This window comes from Physeter macrocephalus, chromosome 14 (assembly GCF_002837175.3).
Source record: "Physeter macrocephalus isolate SW-GA chromosome 14, ASM283717v5, whole genome shotgun sequence".
Taxonomy (NCBI): domain Eukaryota; kingdom Metazoa; phylum Chordata; class Mammalia; order Artiodactyla; family Physeteridae; genus Physeter; species Physeter macrocephalus.
Window position 1 is genome coordinate 132,078,745 of NC_041227.1, and position 25,877 is coordinate 132,104,621.

At 39.5% G+C, this 25,877-nt stretch overlaps 1 protein-coding gene across 15 annotated transcripts in view; it reads right to left on the reverse strand.

Moving 5' to 3' along the window:
• The window catches only part of CEP112 (centrosomal protein 112), a 415,833-nt gene that overhangs the window by 327,907 nt on the left and 62,049 nt on the right, over positions 1–25,877 (reverse strand). For all 15 annotated transcript variants that reach the window (XM_055090371.1, XM_055090379.1, XM_028498151.2 and 12 more), the window contains 4 exons: positions 15,404–15,490; positions 12,733–12,832; positions 9,860–9,978; positions 3,588–3,731 (listed from right to left, as the gene is read on the reverse strand). In XM_055090371.1, coding sequence (XP_054946346.1) covers positions 3,588–3,731; positions 9,860–9,978; positions 12,733–12,832; positions 15,404–15,490 — 450 coding nt within the window. The remainder of the gene's footprint in view (positions 1–3,587; positions 3,732–9,859; positions 9,979–12,732; positions 12,833–15,403; positions 15,491–25,877) is intronic.

Genomic DNA, 25,877 nt, shown 5'->3' on the forward strand with positions numbered 1-25,877 from the left:
ATTTCCTCTTTTATAGCTGTTAGCAGTTACCTTATGTATTGAGGTGTTCCTCTGTTAGGTGCATATATATTTATAGTTGTTATATCTTCTTCTTGGATTGATCCCTTGATCATTATGTAGTGTCCTTCCTTGTCTCTTATAACATTTTTTATTTTAAAGTCCATTTTATCTGATATAAGTATTGCTACTCCAGCTTTCTTTTGATTTCCATTTGCATGGAACATCTCTTTCCATCCCCTCACCTTCAGTCTGTATGTGTCCCTAGGTCTGAAATGGATATCTAGTGGATCTCTATGCTGTCTAGCATATATATGGGTCTTGTTTTTGTGTCCATTCTGCGAGCCTGTGTCTTTTGGTTGGAGCATTTAATCCATTCATGTTTAAGGTAATTATCGATATGTATGTTCCTATTACCATTTTCTTAATTGTTTTTGTAGGTCCTTTTCTTCTCTTGTGTTTCCCACTTAGAGAAGTTCCTTTAGCATTTGTTGTAGAGCTGATTTGGTGGTGCTGAATTCTCTTAGCTTTTGCTTGTCTGTAAAGCTTTTGATTTCTCCATCAAATCTGAATGAGATCCTTGCCGGGTGGAGTAATCTTGGTTGTAGGTTCTTCCCTTTCATCACTTTAAATATATCATGTCACTCCCTTCCGGCTTGTAGAGTTTCTGCTGAGAAATCAGCTATTAATGTTATGGGAGTTCCCTTGTATGTTGCCATTTTTCCCTTGTTGCTTTCAATAATTTTTCTTTGTCTTTAATTTTTGTCAGTTTGATTACTATGTGTCTCAGCATGTTTTTCCTTGGGTTTATCCTGCCTGGGACTCTCTGTGCTTCCTGGACTCTCTCTTCTCCTTCTGGGACCCCTATAATGCGAATGCTGTTGCGTTTAATGTTGTCCCAAAAGTCTCTTAGGCTGTCTTCATTTCTTTTTATTCTTTTTTCTTTATTCTTTTCCATGGCAGTGAATTCTACCATTCTGTCTTCCAGGTCACTTATCCATTCTTCTGCCTCAGTTATTCTGCTATTGATTCCTTCTAGTATATTTTTCATTTCAGTTATTGTATCGTTCATCTCTGTTTGTTTGTTCTTTAATTTTTCTAGCTGTTTGTTCTTTAATTCCTCTAGGTCTTTATTAAACGTTTCTTGCATCTTCTCAATCTTTGCCTGCATTCTTTTTCCGAGGTCCTGGATCATCTTCACTATCGTCATTCTGAATTCTTTTTCTGGAAGGTTGCCTATCTCCACTTCATTTAGTTATTTTTCTGGGGTTTTTATCTTGTTCCTTCTTCTGGTACATAGTCCTCTGCCTTTTCATTTTGTCTGTCTTTCTGTGAATGTGGTTTTTGCAGGCTGCAGGATTGTAGTTCTTCTTGCTTCTGCTGTCTGCCCTCTGGTGGATGAGGCTATCTAAGAGGCTTGTGCAAGCTTCCTGATGGGAGGGACTGGTGGTGGGTAGAGCTGGCTGTTGCTCTGGTGGGCAGAACTCAGTAAAACTTTAATCCACTTGTCTGTTGATGGGTGGGGCTGGGTTCCTTCCCTGTTGGTTGTTTGGCCTGAGGTGACCCAACACTGGAGCCTACCTGGCTCTTTGGTGGGGCTAATGGCAGAATCTGGGAGGGCTCATGACAAGGAGTACTTCCCAGAACTTCTGCTGTCAGTGTCCTTGTCCTCATGGTGAGACACAGCCACCCCCTGCCTCTGCAGGAGACCCTCCAACACTAGCAAGCAGGTCTGGTTCAGTCTCCTATGGGGTCACTGCTCCTTCCCCAGGGTCCCGATGTGTACCCTACTTTGTGTGTGCCCTCCAAGAGTGGAGTCTCTGTTTCCCCCAGTCCTGCTGAAGTCCTGCAATCAAATCCCACTAGTCTTCAAAGTCTGATTCTCTAGGAATTCCTCCTCCCATTGTCAGACCCCCACGTTGGGGGTCAGACCCCCAATTTGTGACTCACCCACCCAGCAGTTATGGGATTTCATTTGATTGTGATTGAGCCCCTCCTACCATCTCACTGCAGCTTCTCCTTTGTCTTTGGATGCGGGGTATCTTTTTTGGTGAGTTCCAGTGTCTTCCTGTCGATGATTGTTCAGCAGTTAGTTGTGATTCCAGTGCTCTCGAAAGAGGGAGTGCTGAAATCACCCCATTTAAATGCGTGTCTTACAGTGGCTTCTTTTTCATCACACCACTTATCACTACTGGACACCTGTACCTGTTCACTGGCTGTTGCCCCATGGAAACATGAACACTGTGGAAGGGACTTCTTGTTTACTACTTTGTCCCCAGGGTCCACTGCAATGCCTGGTCATGTTAGGTGCCTGGTAAATTTAACCTCATGAGCCAAAAACTACTTAGGCTTTTTCACTTTTATACTGCATGCTACATTTGTTGTTAACTTATACAATAGTTATGGGCGGAACTGTCTTCCTCCAAATTCATATACTGAAGTCCTAACTCCTTAGTACCTCAAAATGTGACTGTATTTGGACAGTCTTTAAATAGGTAACTAAAAAAAATCATATATCTGATAAGGGATTGACACCCAGAATATACAAAGAACTCCTACAACTCAACAACAAGGAAAAACCAACAACACCATCATAAAAAGAGCAAAGAACTTGAATAGACATTTCTCAAAAGTTAATATACAATGGCCAATAAGCACATGAAAAGATGCTAAGCATCACTAATCATTAGGGAAATGCAAATCAAAACCAACCACTATGAGATACCACTTTGTACCCATTAGGAAGGCTATTATCAAAAAAACAAAAACAAAAACAAAAGCAAAAAAAAAAAAAAAAGACAACCAGATAGGAAGAGGCAAGGAAAGATCTTCCTCTGGAGATTTCAGGGAGGGCAGGGCCCTGTGGACACCTTGAGTTCAGACTTCTAGCCTCCAGAACTGTGAGACAATAAATTTCTCTTGTTCTGAGATACCAGGTATGTGGTCATTTCTTACAGCAGTGTAGGAAACCAAGACGCCTATCAAATTGGCAAAGTTTTGGTTTGTCTGTCTGTTTTTAATTAAAACACCCATTGTTGGGCCCAAAACGTAGAAGAATGGGCACTCTCACACACTTCCAACCGGGCCCCTCACGGGACGGTGCAGAGACCGTCCACTGTCACATATAAACCCGTGTCGAGTGGGAAGGTGAGATGTTTTCTTTTAATTCTGTAACATACTTATTTATGCACTGCACACATCCTGGAAGCATGGGGACATGGAGATGAAGAGGAGATACCAGGTATGTGGTCATTTCTTACAGCAGTCTAGGAAACCAAGACGCCTATCAAATTGGCGAAGTTTTGGTTTGTCTGTCTGTTTGTTTTTAATTAAAACACCCATTGTTGGGCCCAAAACGTAGAAGAATGGGCACTCTCACACACTTCCAACCGGGCCCCTCACGGGACGGTGCAGAGACCGTCCACTGTCACATATAAACCCGTGTCGAGTGGGAAGGTGAGATGTTTTCTTTTAATTCTGTAACATACTTATTTATGCACTGCACACATCCTGGAAGCATGGGGACATGGAGATGAAGAGGACAGTTTATAAACACGACAAGAAAAGAAAAAAAAAAAAAAAAGACTTACTGTGGACTGTGTTTGTGCCATGTATTCACCCTCCATTTTGTTCAGACGTATGTTTGTGTCCTCAAGCAGTTCTTGAATATTTTCAGTGTGCCGCTTTTGAAGTTCAAACTTTTCCTTTTCCATTTCTGCTACAGCATTGTGGAGCTACACGGTGAAATCAAAAACTGACTCTTTCACTACTATTATAGAATAGACTATTTTGCAATTCAGAAAAAAATGTTTTCCTATATTTCTCTATTTATTTATATGGTGATCTGAACAACAAAAGATATAAAACTCATAAATAAACATTCAAAGTAAAGATATCACGTAAAGAGCATGATTAAGAAACAATTTTTTGGTTACTTTCCTGAATTGAAAATTTTAATGGATAAACAAATATTAAAGGGAATTATCCACCTCAGGTAAAAACAGTAAATAAATCAGACAGATAATACAATGCGTCAGCTAAACAACACTAGTATTAGCCTGAAATCAGAAAACAGAAATATTTATAATATTGTTACTGTTTAGGAATATTATCTCACTGTCTGTATTTTCATCTTATTTGCATGAAATTTTGCACAGGAGTAATGCTAAAAATGCTTTATCCTTCACCCTCACCCCCAATGAGAAACTATTTTTATCCATCCCATAACCTATACAAAAGTGGACCCAAAGATGGTATTTATACATCAAAGAGAGTTCTCTAGGGAGAACTTTATGTCCTATGCATACTGGTCTTTTTTTATGAAGATTATGTATACATGTTTAAACGGATGAAGCTCTAAAATATCGATGTAACTGAGGTAAGGAAACCAAAGTTCAAAGGACAAGTTCCAAAGGGAGTTGAACACCTGTGCTCCCAGACTTGTGGGCGTTTGTTCACTTACTTTCATGGGAGGGGAATTCAGAATCTAATTCCTCTCCCCTGCATCCAATCCCAGACTCATTCAAGGTTGGGTGGGGGGCAGGAGCCCAAAATAATCTAAAAGATACATTTTACTTCCCATTCATGAGTAGGCGAGACAGACAAGGGTATGACACATGCACAGAGATCTTATTGGACTAGGAAGATACTGGAGGGACAGGGAAAACCCTGAGAGATGGTGGAAACGAGAGGAGAAGACAGGCCATAACTACGCCTGTTAGTGGGAAGGGCCCCAGGAGCTTTCCTTCTAGTTTCTGGCTGAACAGGAAGAGCAAGGATGGCTCAGTAATAGCCGTACAGAAGATCCTGGGGTTTCACAAATTTAACAAATGCAATTTTGACTATTTGTAAGTGGTGTCCCGAATCATTGATATGGTATATTTCTTTGCCAAGGTATACGTTTTAAACCAGTGTCATGTCTGGTATTCAGAAGTCAGTCAACTTGTCTGGCACGTGAATGCAGCCAAGCCCACAGCGCCTGCATCTCAGAGCTGCTTCGCAGCTGCTGACTGACGTGCACAGCAACACTGATAAAGGGTGTAAAGGAGTCACTTGGAAGGTCGCGGTGGTTTCTTCACGTGTGTGGCCCCCCTAACGTCCCATGCCACACGCCGCCTGAACGTCAAACCCCTGCTGTACGCAGGGGCCCGTGAGTGCAGCGCCTTCTCGGGGGCACCGCTGTCGCTTTCTCAGGCCGGTGCCTGCTGCCCCTGGGGCATGTGTGCAGTCCGCCTGAGCCTTTAAAGCTCACCCGGGGGTTTAGAGCGGAGCCCACAGGGTGAGCGCAGCCAGAGCACAAGTGTGCTAGAACTTGCCTAGCAGTTTGAGGAGGGGACAGGTGCACTTGGCCTAGCGGTCTGACTGGGGACTCATCGTGCGCTCCGTCGGCCCTGGGCAGCCACCGGGTGTCTGCTCCGGACCATCCGCGGTGCTCAGACCCCAACATAAACGGTGTCATCCAAAGAATACGGTCGGCCCTCCGCACCCGCAGGTCTTACATCCACGGACTTAGCCAACTAACTGCAGAGCGAATTTTGACTGCATCCGACCAACACGTTTTATTAGCATCTACCATATATCAAGCAAATGCGTCACCGAGAGCTTCCCCCAGCCTAGCAATGAACTGGAGTCCAGGTCACTCGGCCCAGGAGCCTTTAGAGGGCAAACATTCCCCTGAGGCATAAACCGCTTAAGCAGCAAATATTATTAGGCATGTTCTAAAGTACAAACCTTGCTAAGCCACAGGATGCCATCGTGGCCCTGACAATAAGGGGATCTATAAACCCACAAGGAGATCTTTTAGCCAGGGTTTGGCAACAGGTTGAGGGGATGCAAAGGCCCTCTCAGTAGCCTACAGATTGGTCTATAGCCTGGACATTTGACCACGTACTTGCCTCACGCCAGAGGAGGCCCAGAGGAACCAGGAATCTGTCCAAATAGAAGAAAAAGTATCGTAAAAGCCAAGAGGCTAATGGTGTAGCCACTCTGGAAAACAGTATGGGAATTCCTTGAAATGTTAAACACAGAATTAGCACATAACCCAGAAATTCCACTCTTAATTATATACCTGTGATATAACAGAAATATATATATATAGAGAGAGAGAGAGAGAGCGAGAGAGAGGTCTATATATATATAGACCAATATATATATTGGTCTCTGCCCCCAATTCCTGGCTCTGAGGTCCTATATCCCTTGGGATTTCCTGGGTGACAGGAGTGTCTTTGGTTCCAAGGAGGCGACTCCGGGTGGGCTTCTGGGTAGCTCCAGGATGGGGGCTGGTCACCCAAAAGACCAAGCCATCCATGATCAGAAGCCGGGAACTTTCAGCGCACCCCCATCCTCCAGGAAGGGGAGAGGGGCTGAAGATTACATTCATGGTCAATCATCCCCACATAATAAAGCCTCCATAAAAATCCCCAAAGTACAGTGTTTGGAGAGCCTCCAGGTGGGTGAACAGCTGGTGCCGGGAGAGCAGTGTGCCAGCAGGGCACAGGGAAGCTCTGCGCTCCTTCCCACATACCTGGCCCTGTGCATCTCTTCATCTGGCTGCTCAGCTGCATCTCTTATTATATCCCTTACAATAAAATGGTTAAACGGTAGAATGTCAGCGAGTGCTTCCCTACGTTCTGTGAGCCATTCCAGCAAATCATGGAATCCAGGGAGGAAGTGGTGAGAACTCCTATTTACAGCCGCTTGGTCAGACGTACAGGCAACAACCTGGGACTTTCGATTGACGTTGAAGTGGGCGCACTCTTGTGGGACTGAGACCTTAACTTGTGGGATGTGATACTGATTCTAGGTAAATAGTGTCAAATTTAATTGAATTATAGGACAACCAACTGGCGTCAAAGGGAATTGCCTGATGTGTGCAAAGCCCACACATTTGGCATCAGAAGTGCTATGAGGGGCAAGGAAAGGAAAATGCAGGCAGTGCTTCTCCCTCTTCAATAGCCAAGACAAATGAAAACACAGGTGCACACAAAAACTTGTACACAAATTTTCATAAAAGCATTATTATCCAAAAAGTGGAATCAAATGTCCACCAACTGGTGACACGTGGTACATCAACACAATGGAATATTATTTGACCATAATACGGATTGAACTACTGATTCATGCTACAACATGGAGGAAACTTTAAAACATTATGATAAGTGAAAGAAGCCAGTAACAAAATGCCATGTATTGCATGATTTTATAGGCCAAAGTGTGGAGACAGAAAGTGGATGACTGGTTGCAGAGGGTAGAGGAAGGGAACATGGGAAGAGAGTGACAGCGGATACCAGGTATCTTGTGGGCTGACAGGAACGCCCTGAAAACCATACAGTGGTGATGGTGGCAGGACCTCATGAACAGACTGAAAACCACTGAATTGTACACTCTAAGAGGGTAGATTTTATGGCATATGAGTCGTAACTCAATTTTTAAAAAGGCCCATAGATTAAAAACAGCAGGGTAGAGTCGGGTAACTGGCAAAGTTTTGTGCAGCTAGTAGAAAAGTGTAAGAAGGGGAGCAGGATTGTGACAGAGGAGGAGGCTTCAACGGTGACCAGCGTCTCAATCACAAAGAGCCTCGTAAACCTAAGGGCCGCCGGGAACCACTGGGGTGATTCACAGTGACGAGGAACACCAGACCTGTGTTTCAGAAAGACCGTCAACATGGCTGTGTCATGGGGCACAGACTGAGGAGGTGCCAAGGGTCCAGTTACAGTGACGGAGGCCAGAGACACGGTCTCCAGACCTAGGGGAGGGACAATGTGAATAAATCACGACAAATAGAACAGAAGTGCGAGTGATTAGGTGTGAGAGGTGAGGCAAAAGAAGAGTGTGCAGCAGCCGAGCAGATGCTACCACCATCGGGAACAGGGAGAAGGGGAACCTTAGGAGGAGGCTGCTTCGGCAACAAAGGAAGAAGATGGAGCTTGGGGAGAATGATGGAATTTAGATCAAGGAGAGATCCATTTTTCCCCACAGCTTTATTCACCTACCATACAGAGCACCAATTTAAATCAGACAGTTCAAGGGTTTTTTGTATATTCACAGCCTTATGCAACCATCACCAAAATCAATGTTATCACCCCAAAAGAACACCTGTGCACTTTAGCTGTCATGTCCCTCGTCTCTCCGTCTCTATAGATTTGCCTATTCTGGACATTTAATACAGAGTCATAGAATGGGTCTTTTGTAATTGGCTTTTTTCACTTAGCATGATGTTTTCAAGGTTCACCCATGTTGTAACGCGTACCAGTCCTTCATACCTTTCCACTGCCCGGCAATATTCCATTGTATTAATATACTACATTTTATTTATCCACTCAGCAGTTGATTTCTACTTTTTGGTTTTCATATGAATAATACTGCTATGAACATTCATGTATAACTTTTTGTGCAGACACATGTTTTCATTTCTCTTGGGTATGTAGGTAGGAAAGGCATTGCTGTGTCAATCATAAGATAACTCTAAAAAAGCTAAAAAGGAGAGATCTTAACTAGGTAGTTGGATACCTGGGCCTTAAAGTGAGAAACGTAGGATGGAGAATTCTACAAGGGAGTACACACACACACACACACACACACACACACACACACACACATCACCTCACCTTGGCGGTACAGATACTTCACACTTTCTGAATGGATGACTGCATAAATCACAATGTACATCTATCCTCTGCTTATTCATTTTTGGCACCTACCCTGCTTGCACCAGGCATTCACCTCTGCCCAGATTTACATGCAACTGTACTTCACAAAAAAGACCTTTCACCACATTTGCGGTGTTTCACATCCACTAATCACCGTGTAACTGTAAGAAAGAGCTGCTGGTCCAGCTGAAAGCATAAAACGTACCCTTGCGCATGGCAGGAGACAGAGACTCTTCTCTGCAAACACCAGACAACTTAAACTGGGGAAGAAGGAACTAGGGGAAAGGGAGTCAGGGGCTACTATGAACACAATGGACCTGACGCAAGCAGAAAAATATGCCAAATTTATAGAAAAGATAAAACCACTCAAATGAAAATGCAACTAGAAAAGAGCTAAGTCTGCCCCTCTGAACATGGGCCCTTCCCAGGCTGGCACTGAAGCTGCCACAGCCAGGACAGATCAGACCTGTGTCTGCCTGGGGAGGCGTCAGAGCCCTCAGGAAGACAGGCTGAACCCAGGTTAATCGGGGACTCTCAGGAGGGGAGCTAAGTGCAGATCTTTATCACAGAGCCCCTCAACAGAAGTGACCTACTTCTTTCCTCTTGCATGCATACTGTGATGCCAACTAATGGCCAGGGGCTCCTAATGAAAGTCCTACACATGACTATGTAAGACTCGTTCATAATGAGCATTTTTTACATTACTCTTGGCGCTGCTGAATTTTATGAAAATGTTTTTTGGAATTAAATGCTCCTCCAAGAATAAGCCATCATCCACTGCTGATTTTGTTTACATCAAAAACAAATTTATGCTACAAATATTGTGTTACCTGAGATTTCAGAAAAGAAATGATCCAGGGCCTACATCCAAAGTTTAAACAGTTTAACTTCCAAAAACTACCTGCTGTTACATCCCTGCTGATTTCGCTTAAAATCTATTGGCTCTGACAAAAAATTCAGAACCTTAATTAAATTCAAGAATTCTTAAAAGTAACTTTTCTAAATGAAAACTAGTTTGCAAACCATTAAAATTCCAGAAAAAATATACCAAAACACGAACAGCTATTTCTAGTTAGTCTAGAATATTGTTATTTTTATTTTTTCAAACATTTCTGTATATTTTGTGAACACCCATTATTTTTATAATTAAATTTGTTCCATTAAAGTATAACCCTTTATATTTTTCCATAATTATTTTATTTTAAGTAGCTTACCTTTTTTTCCCAATCATTATTCAGAGATTCTGTACTTTGTTCACATATCTTTTTTAACTCTGCAATCTGGTTATCTTTGGTCTCTCTGATAACTTGACATTCACGTATGAGGGTCTGAACTGTCAAAAATGATGAAAACATAGTTAAACCAATTCTAGCTACCACGTTAAGAGTCTGATGATAATAAAAACATAGTGCACCAGTTAACAGATCATTCCATTTCCCTCCAAGTCTTATCCGTTCTCTCCCCTAAAATCTCTCTTACTCTTTCCTCTCTTCTCATTTCCACCACCACAGCCTTGGCTGAATCCCCCGTTACTCACTCCCTTGACAATGTGAACAGTGTGCTGGCCTCGGTATCATTCCCCTCCAGTGGATCCTCCGCTGCTGTGAAGAGGTCTTTCTACAGTGCAGATCCCGTGACACCACCTCCAGACTTAAAATCACGCTGCAGCTCCCCTCCCCTACAAGACGACGGCCAAAACCTCTGACGTGGAGAACAGCTCCTCATGATCTGACTGCTTTCTGGCCACATCTTTTGCCACTTCCATATGTTTAAACTCATGAACGTACCAGCCTATCTGCAGATCCCTGAGGCCATGTCCGCTCCTGCATTGCTGCACAAATGTGATCACTGATCTACCTGGCATGCCCCAGCCTTCCCTGCTTGCAACACTACGCATATTTAGCCTCAGCCCAAGTCGCGCCTCTTTATGGACCGTTCACCAACCAGGCTCCTCCTCTTGCAGGGGCAGAAAGAAGCTTCTCTTTATTCCCAGTGAACCTCATAGATTTCTCCTCTAAGTCACTTATTACATTATGTGTTATAGTGGTTTACTTGCTTATTTCCTGAGGAGAAAGATATTTCAACTTTTTATCCACAGAGCAAGAGTGGCACAGAGGCAAGTACTCCCAGCTATGTGTACTGAGTGCATAGATGAAGGGCCATCATTACAACATGCTGCTGCTGGACACACTAAAATCGTTGCCAAAGTTTGTGTGACTAAAACAAAATACGCTTTAAATTATATAAAAGATTTCCCTTATAAATCATTTAAATTTCTATCTTCTTTTTAAAAATGCCTTAAACTGTCATTGATTCAAGTGAAAATGTGTTTAATATATTCATGTCATCTGGATGGCAAAATAAATTCAGCTGTGTATCTGCTTGAATGCAATATTTTCTTAGCTTACTGAATATGTTTTTATTCACTTACTTCAAGATAGCAAAATTTTCACAAACATTTACATAGAAATTTCTTTCACTCTCATATCTCAACTGTGCAACAAATAAGGTGAGGAGAAGAATCCAAGTCAACCTAATATTAGTCTAGCATCTACAACATTTTACTGCACAATTCTAAAATTAAAACTCAGCCCTGTTTGCAAGTCAAAAAGCCTTAGGAAATAATATTTTTAAACCTTAGGCATGTTTAAACTGTCTGGTTTGAATCAGGGTAAAAAACGAAAACCTAGAAATAAATTTTAAACATTTTTGTAGCCACTGGAATTTGGAGCGGCTCAAGGAAAACCTCTCCACTTTCCTCTTACTCATCACCTACCTCTTATCATTCACCAGATCCTTCAAAATTTCTTCTTCCGTCCCATTCTCACTACTCCCACTGCTGCCCTCGTTCAGATATTCTGGGTCCTCATCATCTTACACACAAAATTCCAGAAGCATGGAAGCATAACATCCTTGAGTTGAAGGGACTTCATATATATTACTTATCTAATGGCGCCATTTTATAACAAGTAAGCCGAGCGCAGAGACTTGCGGATGTGACACAGCAGACGCTGAAGAGCAGGTCTGGGATTAGAGACCAAGTTTCCTAATAAGTGGGGTGCTCGCCTCTCTCTCCCTCTCTCTCTCTCCCCCTCTCTCTCTCCCCTTCTCTCTCTCTCTCTCTGTCTCTCCCTCTCACTCCATTCTGCCTCTGACTATTATAACAGACTGGGAATTGGCCTCACCATGTTTCACACGCCCACTGTTACCAGACTACTCCACCCAAAATATGAGGTCCTAAAACTCACCTCTCAAAAATCTTCTCTGACTCCCCAGCATCTATGGGATAAACTTGAAACTTCTAAATCTGAAATTCAAGGTCATGCTTAGGTCACGCCAAGTCACCTATCTTAATCTTTTTCAGCCTGTCTCTTAATGTATAGGATCTCCACTCTAGATACATGGTTTTGCAGCATCCCTTCCACAACTTACCAATATCACATTCCTATCCCAGTACCTGGAACTCTTCTCTCAACTAATCCAATCTTACAAAATATTTTCAGCACTCTCCCTAATGACTATCTGTTGCATTTCAATGTTTCAACCTATAGTCACAGTCAATTTAACACTTGATTATATGCTTTCTTTTCCTTCATAATGAAAGTGTAAATGGGGAATGCTTTTTAAATGTTTGTTCTGTCGATCACAATACTAGCATATACTATAAGGCATAAAGATACTTAATGGAATGAATTTTATTAGACCAAAAGGACTAATTTCTCTAGACTTCCTTGTGAAAGCCAGTAAGTTCTAATTCTATGACTGACCTATGGCAGCTCCAGCCCAGTGAAGAGGGAGAGAATTAAGAAGGAGTAACAGTTACAGACTCTTCCAAATCTTTAACCAAACCAACCACCATTGCTACCACACACACACACACACACACACACACACACACACACACACACACACACAGAGTTTTTCTTAAGTCCTGTAGAAGCTCACATCAACAGATCGACTGATGGAAACCAACATATACAATCCCTTCTCATACTACAAAAGGTCAGAAATAAAATTTTACTTTATACAAGCACTAAAATAAAATGGAAGTGTTATTAAAAGGTTTATATTAACAATACAACATCACCTTTCTTTTCAAGTTTTCTAATAGTCTCCTCCGTTTCATTTTGTTTCTTTTTGTATAAAGTTTTCATTTCTTCTATTTCATTATTCTTTCTTTCTAAAATCTGCAAACGAATTTAAGATATTTTAGTATATGATATTGTTTTATGTACGGAACACATAATTTTTTTTTAAATAGCACAATATTTTTGCAAGTCTATCTCAGCTAATCCCATAAATGGCTTCCCAAAAAAGATGAAAAAATTATACTTTAGTGCATTGACAAAATATTAACTATACTAGAATAATTGATTACCCAAAGAAATGTTACCTGCTTTGAATTTTCATGTACCAATTCTTAAGGAGACTGTAAATGATAAATTAGGTGATTCTCTAAAATATACTTCAGAGATTAAGCCATCACAAACTAGCAGAGAGAAGCCATCAGAAACTTGATATGTTGATACAGTACAACTCACCTCCCCACCACACTGGGATAGAGCATCTGCAGACACGCACATCCCTGAACCCTCCCACTAGTGTCCTTCTATCACTTTCATGCACAATAACAAGAATTCCCAGACACATGGGAACATGCGATGCAATAGGCTTCTTTTATACTTAGTTCTGCTATTGGGAATCAAAAAAGTCAGCTCAAAATATGTCAAAAATTGCATGGATATTTTACATCCTTAATTTATATTGTGTCAGAAGTTTTTAAATGAACCATTTAATAAACTTAATTATGATTATATGCTTCTAAGCACACCTACACGCAAAAAAAAAAGAAAACTAGAGAATAACCAAAGAGTAAGAAAGTTTGCAAGCAGAAAAAAAAATATGCTAACCGAAGGGAAAAAAGAAAACCAAATTGAGGCAGAAGTATGAATATCCACTTTTCTTGTGGTTGAGGTATATTTCCTATATACCCAAATTCAGTATTTAAACAAAAGTTATTCACCAATGTCTAACCAACTTTTTCTTAGTGCTTCTATTACCAGCATTTTACTTTACCTTTCATTGTTTTAGTCCCACCTCTAAGAATGACTGGTAAATAAGAAAAGGAGATAGTTTGAGCCCAATGTTCATAAAGAAGCAAAAAAGGAAAAGAATGTATGCAAATAGATAAAACACTCTCAATTTTATTCCTTCCCAATTCCTAACACTTAGAAAATGGCATACATGCAACAAACTGATGAATATACTTTCCAAATCTAGCATGGGGTCAAGGATTTTATTTATATTTTACCTGGCATTTCAAACTAGTTGCACTGCTTTCTTTTTTCATGCAGAATTTATTTCAAAAGAGAAATTCCTGGAAAGGATTCTATTATTAAATGTTTTTCTTAGAATAGAGCTTTGTAACAGACATACCAAGAAGCCTATTTCAAATTCTATTACCATGATTTTCCCAAATATATTTCTATATTTATTTATCTTATACATCAATAGGTTCTATTTCATTTGGACATATACATATGCTATATTGAAATTATATTACTGAATCTCTAACATATCCATGAAAGAGAACTGTTTTTCTTGAACAATTTAAAGTAAAGTAAAATACTAGTAAGAGCAGAAAGTAATATTTGCCTTTAAAATTTGAATGGAAAAGAGGAAAGGAGAAGGAAAAGGATTCAATATTTTTTCTCTTTCTAATTTTCAGCCAGTGGTTTCCGTCTTATTGCTCTGAAAGAAGGTGAGCCAAACACGCACCTGACTAAATACTAGCATGTTCTCAGCTCTACGGAAGCACGGGCACGTGATGCTGTGGCCTCAGCTCCCTGTCTCCACCTTTGTCACTTAACTCTGTGAAGCAGGGTCACAGGCTTAGTTCCAAAACAGACAACACCAGGTTTCCATCTGGATCAATTTTCATGAGTTACAAATTCAAACGTCATATATTAAAAGTATACATTATGTATCATTACATTTTTAAAATCAATACTAAAATATAGTTATAAATTCAAATTCAATGTACAATAATTATAAATTGATGACTTTTGCTGTGCTCATTAAGAAGAAAAATTATATTTCAAAGTACAGATTGAAATACTGTAAGGCATAAATCCCAACGAGCTACTGAAAAAAAAAAGGCCTACATTGGCAGTGCTAGCGTTACAATGCACGCAGTCTATACCAAAGAGAACTAAATACGAGGGTTTCTTTTTAAATTAAAGGGGAAATTTTAGGGACTTCTCTGGTGGTCCAGTGGTTACGACTCTGCACTTCCAATGCAGGGGGTGTGGGTTCGGCCCCTGGTCCGGGAACTAAGATCCCACATGCCGCGAGGTGTGGCCATAAATAAAAAGAAAGGAATTTTTAATTGCCAGAAAACTGAAAGAATCTTAGACCAAAACAAACTCTAGTATTTACAGTTGATGTCTTATTTCAGCCTTTATGAAAGGTAATGATAGAATGTAAAGGACTATAAGAAGACCAGCCTTCCAACAATAGATAAAGAAGAACTAAAAGGTCATGTAAACTATAAGGATTTACATAAATACATCTGTTTAGCAAATGAAGTTTAAAGATCAACTTTTGCTAGGATATTAATTTATCAAATCCCATTTATAAGACAGACTCCCATAAGTACATAAATAAGTGGGTGGATGGATGGATGGATGGATGGCCACAAGACCTAGAATATTTCAAATATTCAATATCAATAAAATAATAAACTGTATATACCCTACCTTCTGAACATCAGCATCATGTTTCTGTTGCAGTTTAAGTTTCTCTTCATGATATTTAGCTTCCATCATTTTTGTTTTCATGTCCAACTTCAAGGAAAATATTTCAAAGGTGTGATTAATTTACTTTTCCCTTTGGCAAAAATACACAAATTAAAATAACTACCTATATGAAAGAGAGTATCATTTCCCACCTTTACCTTATAGCCACTAGTCCAGCAATCATACTACATATACCAATATGTTGGTTACATTCTTTGATTACTTCCAAGCTAATTAAAAGTCTTTGAATAAATCTCACCTGACAGGCAAAAGTGAAAACACTGAACTCAGATTCGTCCGTGATCCCCAGTCCACCCCACCGCCAAAAAGCAGTCATTTTAAAGTGATATTTTGCTAAATCCACTTGGTATTTTAGCCTTCGTTTATTATTTTTCAACTGAGTAAGTCTCTATTCAACTTTTACTTTTTTCTTTTCTCATATCTACGTACTCACTTCTAAATGCTCTTATTTACCTATATACTTAAACACGACAATTTGTGAAGGAATGTCCATATAGGCATATCACTGATAATGCACAGATTTCCCAGTTCTCTCTCCTGGAATTACAGACTCCGACTACCTCAGGGCAGTGACTTCATCTCCTTCCAGCGTCCGTCAACAGCTCCTAGCCTCCTAGACTCCTCAGACTGACACCTGACCCACCAGTGTTCTGAGCAAAGCCAGCAAAATGTAACCAACACTTGTTGATAATAATCAGTGCATCTTAGGATTAAAAGAATAATAGTGACAGGTTTTAAGAAGAACAACAGAAAATTGATTATCTTATATGTGAAAGTATTTGACCTGATTCCTTACTATTTAAAAGAGTATGTACATTGGAGTCTGACAGGCCTCATTTTTAACTCTAATTCTAATCCCACTAGACATTAACTGTGGTGACTTTGGTCAAGTCACCATTCTGAGATTCTATTTCCTCTTCTAATAGTTAAGGATAATTATCTTACCTCAGTGAGTTGTGAAAATTATATTCAATGACATCATTTAAGTAACCATAGTCAGTACAATGATTGGTACAAAATAGGTATGCAAAAAAAATTAGTCTACAACCTTCAGGAAATTTTGCTTTTAAAATATTAGAAACGTACTGTCAAAATATTTTCTTGAAAATTTTTGAAATATACTTCATATTTTTCAATTACTGTTTTAAATAAATAATGAATCTGCACTGATAAATGTGCATAATCAAATAAATATATCAAAATGAAATTTTAAAATTTTACAAACAAAAGCTAACATAACATAAATTCATGGCATTTGCGACAACACGGATGGACCTAGAGGGTGTTACGCTAAGTGAAATAAGTCAGACAGAGAAAGACAAATACCCTATGATCTCACTTATATGTGGAATCTGAAAAACAAAACAAATGAACAAACATGACAAAACAGAGTCATAGATACAGAGAACAAACCGGCGGCTGCCATAGGGGAGGGGGTCCAGGCAGGAGAGAAATAAGTGCGGGAGATTAAGAGGTACAAACTCTCAGTTACAAATAAATGACTCAAGGGTATGAAAGGTGTGATGTGGGGAATATAACCAATAATTATGTAATATTTTTGTATGCTGACAGATGGTGACTAAACTTATCATGGTGATGACTTTGAAATGTATATAAGTATCAAATCACTATGCTGTGTACCAGGAACCCACATAGTGCTGTGGGTCAATTATACTTCAAAAACAAACAAACTCATAGAAAAAGAGATCAGATTTGTGGTGACCAGAGGTGGGGGCGGGGGGAAGGAGGACTGGAGGAAGGTGGTCAAAAGGTACAAACCTCCAGTTACAAGACAAACAGCTGTCAGGGATGTAGTGAGCGGCACGACAAATAGAATGGACACTGCTGTGTGCTATAAATGAAGGTTGTTGGCAGACTGAACCCTAAGCATTCCCACCAGAGGAAAACAAATGTTTCTGTTTCTTTAATGTGTCTCTGTGAGATGACGGAGGTTCACTACGCTTACTGTGGTCATCGTTTCATAATGTGTATAAGGCGAAGCATTATGCTGTGTGCCTTACACTCATACAGTGCTGTGTGCCAATTATATCTCAATAAAACTGAAAGAAAAAATAATAAACGTTATGAGTGGCAGACAGGGAGGGAGCTGTCCAGTTACTATGCAAAAGGACGAAATTCTGAACGTTTCCATCCTCTGGCTTCTAAGTCACGCAATAATCCTGCCTCATTTTAGCAAAAAGGGGGCTGGGTGATCTACGTCCACCTGAAGATCCTCAATAGAAGCACTGGGGGTCTACTGTAGAGGAATCGAACTCAAAAAGCAACATGACAAAGCTGGGCAGATGCCGGAGACACAATTCATTGCTGCGTCTTTCCACAGCACCTCTGAGAGAACGCGTCAGGCCTCAGCCTCCGAGGTCCAGCCCTGAACACCACGTGACCGTGCAGCCACAGCCAACACCAGCACCTCCACCCGCTCTGCCTCAAGCCTGGTTGACCGGGTTAGGAACAGACGCCTGGCGCCTGCCTCAGGATCCACCAGCTAGAGAAGGATCATTCAGATTCTCGCTCTCAGCCGTTCAGCTACATTGGGGAACAAACCCCAGTTCTCGAGCGGCAGCAACCAAGAGAAAGCGGATGAATCCAGGAAACAGAAGAAAGCAAAGCAACTCCACTAAACAGCAAAGACTAGAGGCCACACAGCATCTGAAATAGGAAGGAAGCAGCTTCAATGGTCTCCATGAGATGAGCCTTACTTGAATTCAAAAGCATTTCTGTATTCCTCTTTACTTTAGGTAGCTTCATGAATCTCTGTTCTTGTAGCCAAAGAGATCTATGTAAATGCCACTTTCCTGGCCTAACTTTTTACTTTGGTACAATCACTAAACTTACAGAAAAGCGGCGATAAGAGCGCAAGGAGGAGCACCCGTATACTCTTCAGCCACATTCACCAACTGTTTACATTTTGCTTCATGTGCTTTACCACTGTGTACCTGTACCAACATATATATGATACAAATTATTTCCTGAACCATTTGTGAGGAAGCCAGAGACATCATCCCTAAAGACTTCAGTGTATGTTTCCTTAAAACAAAGACTGTCTTTTATAACCACAGCAGTCATCAAAATCAGGAAATGTAACATTAACACAATAATATTATCTGAGGTACAGTCTAGAGTCGAGGTTTATCAGTTATCACAATAATGTCACTTATATCTATTTTCTTCACAGTCCAGGATCCAATCCAGGATGACACATTGCCACTATTTGTCATATCAACGTATCTCTATTAACTGGGAAAAGCCTTTCTTTGTACTTCTTGACCTTGACATTTCTGGAGAGTACAGCCACAGTTATTGAGTGTCCCTCAGTTTGGATTTGTCTGATGTCTCCTCATGATTAGACTTATCAGATTTTGGCAAGAATGACACTAAAGTGATGCTGCGTCCTTTTGCATTCCATCTTATTAGGAGGTCAGTTTGTCCCAATATTGCCAATGTAAGGTTTAAAAACTTGGTTAAGATAGTGAACACCAAGTTATCACAAGGTGGTATGATAGAGAAAGATTCTCTACTGACATCCTTAAAAAAAAATTTTTTTTACTTAAAAAGAGTATCTCTTCCCTTGACCTCGACACCACAGAATAGCTCTACCTTTCTGCCCTATACTCTATGGCATGATTCATGATAAATCATCAGGATTACAACATGGAAACAATCTAACTAGTACAGTATATAAAGGCAATACAGGATACAGGATATAGATATAACTATAAATGTAGATAGCTATACATATGTGTGCATCTTTCTACACATACCCACAGGTGTATGGAAAAGACATTAAACAGCCTTGCTTAGTTCAGTTTAACACAAAAGACTGAAATTGAAAGACTGACTATAACACTTCTAATTTGTTTGACCTCCAAGTAACTCTGATTACAAACAACATTTAAGTTCTCCTTATTGAGCTCAGAATATATGCTATCAATTTCAAACTTAAGAAAAAGGACGGGCTTCCCTGGTGGCGCAGTGGTTGAGAGTCCACCTGCCAATGCAGGGGACACGGGTTCATGCCCCGGTCCGGGAAGATCCCACATGCCACGGAGCGGCTGGGCCCGTGAGCCATGGCCGCTGAGCCTGCGAGTCCGGAGCCTGTGCTCCGCAACGGGAGAGGCCACAGCAGTGAGAGGCCCGCGAACCACAAAAAAAAAAAAAAAAAAAAAGAAGAAGAAGGGAGATCTACTTTAGGCTGTAATGGAGTAATTAGTACCGACCTCACCTCCCACTATTAATAGCCATCAAACAGGATAAAATTTGTGAAGGAACCATTCTCTGGTATTAGAAACTGGGCAGTGCAGTAAATCCTGGCGTCCTCCTAAGCCGAGCCCCACTGTCATTCAGGCTCTCTGCACAGACACAACAGCCAAACCCCAGCTAGAACGGCAGCCCTACTGAACCAAAATGGCAAAGGCAGAGAAATAACTGAGCCTCAATGCCAGAATCCTCAGTGTCGGGCTAAGGCAGAGAGGGAGCCACGAGGAGTGTGTGAGCACAGAAGCCCCTCGTAAAGCAGTGCGTAAGAAAAGGGAGCGCGCTCTCCTGTCCCATTTTAAAGTCCTTGCAGACGTGTTCTCACCTTGATAGCAAGCCTCTAATGCCACAGAGGTTTGGTTTCGAACTGATGTATCCCTCTGGGCCATTTGCCCCCATCAAAAGTATTTTACCATGAGAATCATTGGGATAAACTGAAGAGGAAAGCCTCACCTCATTGGACCAAGTCCCTAGGCAATATGACCAGAAGGTCCACTCAGACAATGGCTGGAACCACCCCAGGGCTAAACCACCTAATTCTAGAAAAAGAAGTAAAAGCCATCAAGAGATGGTGACAGCTCCATAGGGGTAAGTGGAGTGTGTGACAAGCCATTCTACGGATAACCGGCTGCTAAAGCAAAGGAACTGAAATCGGGCAGCTTCACTTTGAAGAGGGCTTTCCCACGAGCTTTGTTAAAGAGAACTTCTGAAATTTCTGCTTAGAAAGAGCTTAAGAAATTTTATTTACAAAATCCATTGGGCCCCATTTTCTCTGAAGTATTTCCTTCAAAGAATAGCTCTGAGGTTGGACATTCCTACCAAATGAATAAAGCTGATGAAAATGCTCACTTACCTCATGTAAAAGTACTTCCTTGGGTTTAAAAATATCCTACTTACAGTATAACTAATTAGATTTTAGGACTATTACCAATGTCATTTTACTCAACTGAATATTCACAAATTTTGGATTAAGGGTTTTTTTAAAGGAACACTTACCAATCTATTCACTCAGATAATCAACATTCCCTCTTACAGAGGAGCAGGTTTCTTATTCAAAATCCTACTTTTTACTATTACTAGTTTTCCATAAGCAAGTTATATTTAACATTTGAACTGAAATTAGCAGAAGGACAAAGTAAAATAGCATAATAAACTTTAATGAGTTTGTAAGGAAAATAATGTATTAAAGTTACTTAGATAGGAATCACTACACACTTTAAAATACCAAGGAACAACTTTCAATGTTATTTCAAGGCTTTAACGTTGACTGACTCTCAACCATGTCTAAAGGAACAAAATGTACAAAACAGCATGACTTATTTTCATGCGAAGACTAACTCTACAACTTGACAAGTTTTAAATGATATAAAATGTAGCCATTGTAATATCACTGAAATATTTTGTGTGCCTTAAATTGTAAGGCACAAAAGGTCAAAGCATGACTGAAGTCAACCATCTCTACTGCATGGTCAAAGCATGACTGAAGTCAACCATCTCTACTTCCAAAGTATTATCAGCAACACAACCCAATGATGTGTTTGCTCAGTCACACTTTCTTTCTACATCTCAACAATCATCACAGCAAATTAAAGAAGAAGTGATTTATAAAATAATCATCACTCTGCTTACTCAGATACCTAATTGTTATAATCATCTTTTTAGAGAATTCTATTAGTTACTAGTCAGAGGAAATTATGGTGTCAGTGATTAAGATTCTTCCTGATTAAAATCTCCAGTGTATCCTACTCTTAAATGTTCATTTGTAATACTGCATAATGCCAATTGTTATTCATTGTGCTTATTTATAAGCATAGCACAAATAACAATGTGTCTTCTTCTCTTGTTGTCTTACCACTGGGGCTTAGAGATGTATGAAATCTTCCTAAACAGTACTTTCTAATCTCCTCGGAACTCATCACATTAAGGGAAGAAGTGATATTTAAACATACAGAGTGTATGCTGGTATTTTCTTTTTTCTAATTTTTAAAATTTTGTTCATACATCATACATGAACACAATTTACATGAAACATAGACATAATCATATTACATACTGAGTTTTTGTTTATTTTGTTTAGCTCCTCTGTACTCCTTTCCTTTTTTTATTTGATTCTCTCCCTCTCCTCCATCAACACCTGCATGGGGTATGGAATACGGACATTAACAACGGAGTATATTTTCGTAACTTCTGCCATGCTCACAGAATCATATATAAATATAAAGGGGCAAAATGCATGCACCAGTATGGGGGTTTGTGGCACAGACTAGGCGGATCCCCAGACATTTATTTTCCTCTTCTTCCTTTGGGGCCTCACTAACACCACCAAACTTGGGCTGGGCAGATGGCTGCTCCATATGTAAGTCTGGTCAAGGGGGATGATGGGACAGAAACGATGCCGGCAACTTTGATGGACATATTTTTTTAGAAGTGGCTTTCTCTCCATCCCCTTTCTTTCTGAAGGATCACGCTTAAAAGATAAGGCATTGGTGAGCAACCGAGACCTCAGATGCAGAGACTGAAGCTGTGTGCTGAGGATGGAGAGGTTCCCCACCAGCCTGGGTCCCTGATGACATCATAGAGCAGCACACTCCCCACATGCCCTGCACTGTTGTTTGAGAGCTAAGTAAATTCTCTTCTTTAAACTGCTATACCCTTAGCAATATATAATCTTTTTATTATGAATGTTTCACACACAAAAATACATGTTTTCTACACCTTGCTTTTCTCTCTGAACGATATCTCATGGAAATCACTCTAAAAACACCTGCTACAGTTTTCTTTTCATTCTTTTAAATAGCTACCAATTATTCCTTAATGAGGAGAAAACAAAATTTGTTCAACCATTCTCCTTAATGCATATTCACTTTATTTTCAGTCTTTTTGCACTTCAAACAACACTGCAAAACATTCTCATATATGAGTCCAACACACTTGAGCTTTGATTTCTACAGGGTGGATTCTCAAAAGACATGCCAACGATTCAATGGTGGCTATACCTTAATAGGTTTTGCCCTCTTTTATAGGCAAATTCACATTTCCACCAAGAGTAGATACCTCACTACGACTCTAAGTTGCATTTCCCTGAAAACTACTGTGTGTTAGTCCCTTTTCACATGTTCTGGGGCCTTATGAATCTGGTCTTCTATGAAATGCCCTTTCACAATTTTAATCCACGCTTCTGTCTGTCAATCAGTAAAACCTGGTATGCTGTATACATTAAGACACAGTCTGTCTCAAATATTTTCCACAAATCGATTATTTTTCTATTGATCTTTTGTTGTGTTTTTTTACCTTACAAAGTCTTTATTTCACTTGAGTCAAATATTTCTATCATTTCTTTTATACGTTCTGGGTTTGGAAAGGTTTTTGGGTTAGAAAGATCTTCTGATGTCAAGATTTTTGTTGTTTTGAAACTTTTTTTGTCTGGGCCTCTATAGGTTAAAGGTACATCCAGAATTTGTTTTTGTTTATTTTTGTTTTTAGAGGAGAGGACCCAATTTTATTTTCTTCCAAGTAAATGAAAGGTTGTACCAGGATCATTTACTAAATAAAAGTCTGTTCTCAATGTATTGACAATGAACTTTGTTACTACATTTCTATTTTTACGGGGACTTGATTTTTTTCTTGGAATGTTCTTTTTGGTTTTAACCATGTCGGGACTGCCTAATAAAAGCAGTTGAGAAGCAGTCCCTCCTCCACAATCTCAAAGAACCTGTGTAAGGAAGAATATAGTTCTTCCTTAAATGTTTCCTTACAGAAATACGTAGTTGTAAAGTGGAGTATTTTAATACGCTTTCTGAATAATTGTAGATATTCTTTTTAAGTAAACCAACACTCAGAAGTGCTAGGTTTTTAAAGTTACTTGCATTGTAGAATATGAAACTTTTCACACTGTCACAGTAAGTTCTGTTGGTCTATCTTGAACTTGGAATGGCTCTTCTACCTATGCGTGATTTTACAATATCATCCATTACTCATTTGGAAAACATCAGTTCAATGAGTTATAGAGATTTCCAAATATTGAAAATTTCATTACATAATATAAATACTTCACACTGTTTCATATCACCACCACCGATCTCATTGGAAAGGTCTTAGTATTGGAAAGTTCTCGAGCTCACAGTGACTGATACAAGGTTGCCAAAATTCTAATTTGTATTAAAAGGTCAAATTTTATCACCAGCAGCAAATATGGTCAGTTGTTTTGCTTAAAGTGACAGGCTCACTTTGTTCATTTTTGAGAAAATGTCTGACAATATCCAAGTCCAAATAACCATATTTTGTCCCTCAGTCATTCTTTCAAATAAAAATGATATTCCACAAGAACAGCAGCTATTGCAATTCATAACTGAAAAAAAGCACACAAGGGTTTTGCCTCTAGCATGTTGATATGCACTTGGATATGAACCACAAGTTCTTTATACATGGTTCCACTTCATCACTCAGATATCCAGAAGATGCATGTTGGAGGTACAAGATTTAATAAAATTAATAATTTTCTACTTGCTTCATCGAGGATATTCTTAAATAAGATTGGTAATTTTTTTCCCTGTGAGCATGTGACAGTAAAGAATATGCCTACCAGTACAATTTGGTGCCACTGCCTTGATGTGGGTTAGGATACAGTTTTACCCAGCACTGTGTTTGCAACATCAATGCAAGTGTCAACACAGTAAAAAAAAAAATAACATTTTTAAATTCTTACAAAAATAATTTTGACCTCATAGACCTCATGAAAGAGTCTTGGGGACCACAGGGTTCACAGCCCACACTCTGAGAACCACTGCCCTAGAGAAACTCCTGTACATGTGTGTCAGGAACCATGTACAAGATTGTTCATAGGGTTATTGTTTGCTAAAGTCAAAAATTAGAATAGATTCATCGACAATGGCAAGAAACTGTGGAAGATTCATTGAATAGAAAGTAATGCAAATGAAGCCAACTATAGCTAAATGGCGTAACAAGGATGAACGTCACCCACGTACTATTGAGCAAAAAAATATGTGAAGTTTAGTTTTATTTAAATGAAGGTCAAAATCCACTAAAACAGAAATATTTTCAAGAATGCAGGCATTGGTGGTAAAGTCAAGTTTAAAAACAAAGGAGGGAAATTACCAGAGAAGTCAGGATAGCAGTTACTGCTGGGGGAGATGGATGAGGTAAGATGGCGAAGAGTCAGACAGCAGGCTGCTGACGTCTTGGCAATGATCTCATCCTTGCCTGCATGCACTTTCCAATGGTTCTCCTTTGTATAATTATTTATTATAGTTTGTAAGACTGCGTGTATCTGAATGCTATATTCATAAGAAATGTTTTAAAATATAAATTCTCTCATTTATTACGTCAATGACTGTAGATTACATCATCATGGATTTATTTAAATTCTACATTTAACTAGCAGATTTGCAAAAGGAAAAAATGCCTAATTGGCATTCTGTGTAAGAAGGAAGCAATATCCCTTTTTAGGCAATGGGTGGGAACATTCAATATGGGTGGAGGTGAAGTTCAAAGGAAATACTCTATTTTATTTCACAAAAAGAGCAGTTTCTACTGTCTGTTCCCTGAAAACTGATGGTTGCTCTGAAAATTGATCTCCCCTTGTGTTGTCTCTTCTTTCATTTTCAGTGACAACAGTTTTCCAAATGTCTTAATCTATGTCAGAAATCTTTTTTAAGAATACTAAAAAAAAAAGAACCCCACTGCTTGATGGTGCTCAAGGTCACACAATTCTGTGATGTGGATATCACAGGAAATGTGTTAGCAATTACAAAGGCAAACAAGTCCAAGTATGTTTGTGAATGACTGACTAAGGTTAAAATAAAGGATCATGGTCACCGAACGTCTTCCCATAATGCCAAATAAATTGAAAAAAACTTCTAATCTTAAAATATTTTATAGGTGTGTTTTTACCAATCAAAAGAAAACTACTACAGTTCTTCAACTCTAATAAAATAATATTGCAAATATTACTCATTTAACATCTAAGGTGTTTTCCACACAGTTATAAACTTAAAATGGGAGTTGTGTTTTATAAAGTTTGATTTCCAAAGGCTAATTAAATATTTTAGGACTCTCTAAAGCATCAAAAGAATTAAATCATTTATTAAACACAGGCAAACTCTGTAATCTGTATAGAATTTCA